Here is a 6,489-nt window from a genome sequence, read left to right on the forward strand (position 1 = left end):
GCAGTTTCCATCTTTAATTTACAATATATGGTATATGCTACTTTTATTTTATCCAATAAATGGCAATGCACCACGAACACAGCAAACAACAAATAATAATTATTATACTAAATTAAAAGAAAATGTATCCTGTACATCGAGGCATTCTGGGGTGGTGGTGGTTATATTCAGATAGGTGTCTGTTCGTCAGTGTTGGACAGGCTACAAGTGAAGTCCGACTAGCAATCGCTTGAAAATCGGTTCTGTGCTCTGTACTTTTAAAGCTTTATTATTCACACGATCAAAGTCAGACGGTTTAAAATGAATATAATGTTGAAGTAAAGACTGGTTTCCATAAAAATCGATACACGCCATCGCCGACTCCTTTGCAGAGCAACGATTGCAGTAAAAAAAAGTGTAGCGACTGTATGATATGAAACTGAGCTTACTGTGCATTAGTGGTCCAAAATGTGAAAAACTAAATTATAATATAGTCATATGATAGGCCTACTCTGTTCCGTTCCATTGTTGAAAGTGAAAGTCCTTTGAATAACGAATAAACTACCACAAATATAACAACTTGCCAATTGGAGAACGCGAAATAAAACTAATCAAGACACGGTGTGATTTAGTGACCCCAATGGGTAATTTCATGAACAATGTGTGATCATTATGGGGAAGTGTGGGCGACTTGTGTGTAAAGCCCTCTGTATCCCTAGATACGTGTACAGTAGTTTTGTAATTTATTTTTGTGAACAGACCAGGCGTAGGCTCAACTAGTATCAATTATGTACAGATCAACAGCTATTGTATATTTTAATTCTTCAACCAAATATCTGTTAATAAATATATACACACTGTAATGTTAAGGGTGTAATAACCCACCTTGACCCTAGACGATTTATTCACCGAATTGTTACCGCGGAAATCTCCTGTTTCCGATAAACAGTCTTGGTGCTGAATTGGAACTTCACTGGTAACCATCGCATCAAGTTCATCATGGCAACGCTTTTAAATCTCACGTTTGCTCTTTTGTTTTTCAACGGGCTATTGGCACATATTATTAATGGCAAGTATTTTATTTCATTTTTGTGACGTAAAAATGTGCACATCTGATTATGCTCAAGTTAATTCTCTTTGCAGTAACGTTAAATTTTGAATTGGCACTCAAGTCCTGAAGGTACAACATAAAGCCCTAAGGTCAAGTTCAGATGACAATGAACCACACGTTTTTCTTTCGTTGCTGCTTCTATAATATATTTAAAGTAATACAGAACCGTATTTAGGTAGAACACTGCAAAAGTTCGTACGTTTAAATTGTTTCTTGACGGTAATCTTGATTAGCACTTAACTCAAAACATACAGTATCATATGACTATTTTTGTAACAAAAGATACCGGTAAGTGTTTGTTAAATCATCAAAATTAAAGCTGATGTCGTGATGACGCTTAATGTATTGGCCTCTCTTAACATATACCGTCTTGAATGGAAATTTACGCTATTCCTCCCCGTCTACAGGTGAAAAAATAAGTGGTAAATTTGAGAACGTCACAGCTACAGTCGGTGACGATGTGTTCTTGAAATGTCCTGGACTAGGCGTCCAGATCGCTGTCTGGACCTTGAATGACAACTTCGTCAGCGAGGACGACGAGCGGATTTACATCATGCCTGGTCGCGGCATCCTCCTCCTTAATGTCGAGATTGCAGATACCGGTAAATATCGTTGTAGAAACGTCATTCAAGACAAAATAATTGAATTGAGAATAGAACTTGACGTGGCGCCTGCTCTTGATCAACCACACTTGGCAAACACAGATTGTAAGTTGTTTTTTTTTTCTAAGATTAAATAAGTCTTTGGTGATGCTTGTGACGTCCATAATTTCCTCTTGACTGACCAAGGACTTATAACTGTTATATAAATCCTTGGACTGACAAAGTTTTGAATATTATAAACTAATTCCGATGTGTGGAGGCGCTCCTCGTAGTCCAGTCAATATGAAACGAATACTAAACACTAAACAAATTAGAACATCTTTTGAGTTTAATTAACGTGTTAGGGCATAAGCCTACTGAGAAAAACCCAAGTGTGATGCAATTTTTCTTTTCTCATTTTAGCCTCGGCTTATCAGGGGCGGGTTCAGAAATGTCCAAAAAGCTGTCTCTTATACACATCTAGATGTGTATAAGAGACAGACAAATGAGTAGTTGCATGCGTATTCTTTTTTCCATGAATCGATAAATCCCAAAAAAAAGGGTGGTCCGGGGGTTCTCCCCAGGAAAATTTTGATTCCTAGATGGCGAGAATTGAGCTTTCCAGACATTTGAAGTGTGTTTTAGCAAGAACATCATGAAGCCTCCATGTATATAGGCCTACAATATTTTGACATCATCATCTGTCCTCTCTGTGATAAAATTTCATTTTATACAAATTAAATATTATTTTATTAAATAAATAATACCGTACATTTGTGTTCCCCAAACACCCCCCACCCGACAATTGTTGATTGTTTTTATTTTTTCTACCATGATTCAACCAAACACGGTTCAGCCACACACACGTCATAGCTTTCTCCTTCCAAAAACTGTTATGCACAATCTGTTACTCCGCAGCTTTGAAAGACTACCTCAATATACAGGTATTATGTTATAGTAATAAAGTATCCACATAGGCATTCGATTATCAAGAAATATGAGGTGTTGTTTACCGTAGTGATCTTTCTAGGACAGGTCTTATTATTCATTTTTATCTTTAGCTCATGACTCATCCCATCATTCCTCCATACCGGATTTACTCGATCTTACAGGGATACTAGACGATAACAAGTGTCTAGCTAGCTCCCGAGGGGGCATAGGCACAAAAACCGCTTATAACTCAAATAGCACGCATCATCTCGCACTTTAGCAGCGTGTGCAAGCGACGCATTCGCTGTAACAATGAAGCGGCTTTATTAAAAACTATTTTCTCCATGATGAAACGTCTCTTTGATATTTTTTTTTTCAATTTGCAGACGGCTTCGCGGCCCTCCAAAAATGTTTCGAGGCCCAAATTTGGGCCGCGGACCATAGTTTGCGGAACGTCGTCTAGACGCCCGAAACAACATTTAAGCCATTCTGGGCTATCATTTTTTTTCTTTTTTCCCATTTATTTTACCTCCCAAAAAAAGGGGAGGGGGCGGGCCGCCCCTGCTTACGTGAAACATTTGTGTTATATTTTCTTTTCCGATTGATGAAGATAATTCTATGAAGATTAGGAGACTCCTGTAATTCTCGGTTCACACACACCCAGCAGCATTGCTGCGTTTGCCGGAACCGTTGTCTAAATTGCTCTGTGACCCAAGCCTACGACATCACTTAGAATTTAATAGACCGATTGTAGTCCTACCCTTAAATGGTTTAGGACACATATACAGAGTTGCATTGTGGTTTAAAAATTTCCATTTTTTCGTAGTCAAATGTGGTACACCGAGAGCTCGTGGTAAAATCGTCGGTGGTCGCTTGACCTACGCAGGACAGGTACCCTGGCAGGTTATGCTATGGCATACTTCGAAGAAGAAAATGTTTTGTGGGGGTGCATTGTTGAACAGGTTTTGGGTCATCACTGCTGCACACTGTATTTATTTCACTGAAGCAAACAATAGGAATATTGAGGTGAAGTATAATATACAGGCTTATTGTTGAAATTTATTTAGTGTTGTCCCCAGCATCGATTCATTTGAAGCACACTTTGCCAGTGGCGTAGCTAGGGGGGGTCAAAGGGGGGAACGTACCCCGGGCGCCACGTTTGAGGGGGCGCTGAAATGGGAGAATGAGAGTAAAAAAATAAGCACTTTTTTTGAAAAACACGACGAAATTGATGTATTTCGTCAGGCATGAATATTTTAATAATACAGTATCCCGAATGTGTTGTTTTTAGTGGCAAATTCATAGAGTGTGATTTCTTTTCAGTCCATTTCGACCGTTTTCTCTTGTTTTTTATCCTATTGTGTAATGACTACACGACTAAAGCTCATCCTGCCATATCTCAGAGCCACGATGGGAGAAGCGAGACTATCGGCTTTGGCACTACTTAGTATAGAGCGTGATGAAGCAGACAACATTGCTAACTTTGATCATGTTATTAACTTATTTGCTGATACAAAAAAGCACACAAAATTCAGTTGCAAGTTTAAACAATGTTAAAAATTCAGCAACTTACAAGACTCTATTATAAGATAAATTTAGAGAATAAGAATACTGAGATGTAGGCCCTATGCGATAAATACAACAGCCTTACAAAATAGGATAATGGTAAAGTTGTATACAAGTTCCGAACATTGTAATGCAGTTTCAATAGTAAGAAACAGGGATGGCGCCAGGGCCCTCTTCGGGGATAGCTTCGCCCGCCCCCACCCCCCTTCATCAGGGAGAAAAACCATAATTCGTTGGGGAGAAAACAAATTATAGATATTTTGTAAATATTAGTAGACTCTAACATCGATTAAATAAGCCTTTGAAACCCATAAATTGTCAACATTTTTCGGGGGCTTCGCCCCCCCCCCCACCCCCAGGCCACTTTCAGAAGATTTTAAGCGACGCCCGATCATGCCCACTTGCTCTCTTCAAGGAAATCTTCCCCCTCGTCGGGGAATCCCTCCCCCCGAACATTGGACCCCCCTCGGGCAAATCTTTTCCCCATCCCTGGTAAGAAAAAACATACGAGAGCTAGAATAATAATAGTTATTCGGGTTTAAATAATGTTATTTAGACAGTGCATTATATGGACGTCCCGATGGACGTACAGTACGGATGCTTAAAGTCTATACAACCAATATCAATTAATTTCAAAATATTATAATTATAATTGGGGGGGGGGGAAGCGCAATTTTCTACTCTTGCCCCCGGGCGCCAGAACCTCTAGCTACGCCACTGCACTTTGCTTGCTCAGTATGTAAATTAAGAGCCTCACAAATGACTTAGTCTGTCTTAATAACCCAATTCACTCAGTATCGAAACTTGTTGAACTGCATAATTCCTCATAGAATGTTGAGAAATCGCGGCTGATTCCATTTGATTAACCACAATTAGAGCAACATCCATGTGCGCCAATCTACACTAGCAGATAATAAGGCGTTTAATGCTAATGCGCGAATATTTCAGATACGGTTGGGCGTATGGGACTCCGAGACTGAAGAAGACTTTGAAAGCCATTTTGAAGTTGATGAAATCGTTGTGCATCCGAACTACAACATTGAGACTTACGATTCAGATATAGCATTAATACGCCTAAGACAGCCGGTACATTATACTGATTATATCATTCCAAGTAAGCATCGTTTATAAATTGGAGATCCAATGTGGCCTATGTAGCCCAAAAAGAACCTTCAACGAAAATAGAAATATACCTACAGTATAATAAATAATCGTTGTATTTTTTAATAAAGAATTGTTGTATTTTGTATTTTGTGGAGGTGGGGGCGGGGGGTGGGGGGAGAAATGGGCTGAGGCGCAAAATTTGTTTGTGAGGTTTGGCTGGAATATACCTTAGGTCTAAGTACAGTTATATTGTTTTTAATGTTTTCACTCTTTTAACGTTGTAATTTAGGTTTAACACTGTATAGCTTCAGTGATCGGCCTAGTCCGGTGTTTTCATCATTATGTTTACTCATTTTGATGTGGTCTTCTATTTCATTTTGGCTAATGTTTTTTTTTTAATCGATACGGTATTTTTACAAATTCAAACTTATGCATTTCTTTACATCTACACCATTTATTGTTCTCACTGTGAATGTTTGTTGCTTTTAACCAACGAATATAAAATGAACATTATTTTCGTGCGATACCGTACCTTCGCATTTTTTTTTTATTACAGTTTGTCTACCAAGCAACCAACGTGCAGACAGGTTGATGAGACCTAAACAAAAAGGATTTATTTCTGGTTGGGGAGCAACGAAGGAGGAAGGAGATTACGTACGCTACCTCCGTAGGGTACAGTAGGGTGTTTGATTTCTTTATTTCTTCTAGTTTCAGATAGGCCTAAGCTTCCTGTAAGATTATGAATTTGGAATTGTTATTGGTGTAATTTTATGGAATGAGCATCACCTTGGATTTCTATAAAGTCATCCACGGCGTAAAATATCTTGTGCTGCTTTATTCATCAGTATCGCTATTCTTATATTGCACATGTCTATTTCGATCGTTAATTTTGTAGGTTCGCCTGCAAATTACGGATCAACATTCGTGCGGAACCCAACATACGGATTTGATAACTAATAACATGTTTTGCGGCGCACCGTTACCTGGGAAACAATCACGTGACGCATGTCAGGGAGATAGTGGAGGACCGTTTGTCGTTCGAGTAGGTGGTGTTTATTGCCATCATTTGTTTTTTAATATACATTTAGCTGCAAGAAATTATAATTTTTACGTTGTATAATTGTAAAAGATTAGAGTAATTAAATACATGACGTCAGATAGTTAACATCACATGTGTACAGTGGCGTAGAAAAATATTTTTCATTGGGGGGGGGGATG

The 6,489-nt window shown here is 38.7% G+C and overlaps 1 protein-coding gene across 4 annotated transcripts in view; it reads left to right on the forward strand.

Moving 5' to 3' along the window:
* The first annotated feature begins 143 nt into the window (after window positions 1-143).
* Window positions 144-6,489, forward strand: part of LOC117114948 — a 12,122-nt gene continuing 5,776 nt past the window's right edge. For all 4 annotated transcript variants that reach the window (XM_033258581.1, XM_033258582.1, XM_033258583.1 and 1 more), the window contains exons 1-6: window positions 144-1,048; window positions 1,498-1,797; window positions 3,428-3,627; window positions 5,116-5,281; window positions 5,828-5,943; window positions 6,167-6,313. In XM_033258581.1, the coding sequence (XP_033114472.1) occupies window positions 979-1,048; window positions 1,498-1,797; window positions 3,428-3,627; window positions 5,116-5,281; window positions 5,828-5,943; window positions 6,167-6,313 (999 nt within the window). In that variant the 5' untranslated portion in view covers window positions 144-978. The remainder of the gene's footprint in view (window positions 1,049-1,497; window positions 1,798-3,427; window positions 3,628-5,115; window positions 5,282-5,827; window positions 5,944-6,166; window positions 6,314-6,489) is intronic.

The sequence above is a fragment of the Anneissia japonica genome, unplaced genomic scaffold, assembly GCF_011630105.1.
Source record: "Anneissia japonica isolate Jap-2015-1 unplaced genomic scaffold, ASM1163010v1 scaffold288189_len579620_cov203, whole genome shotgun sequence".
In the NCBI taxonomy this organism is placed as follows: domain Eukaryota; kingdom Metazoa; phylum Echinodermata; class Crinoidea; order Comatulida; family Comatulidae; genus Anneissia; species Anneissia japonica.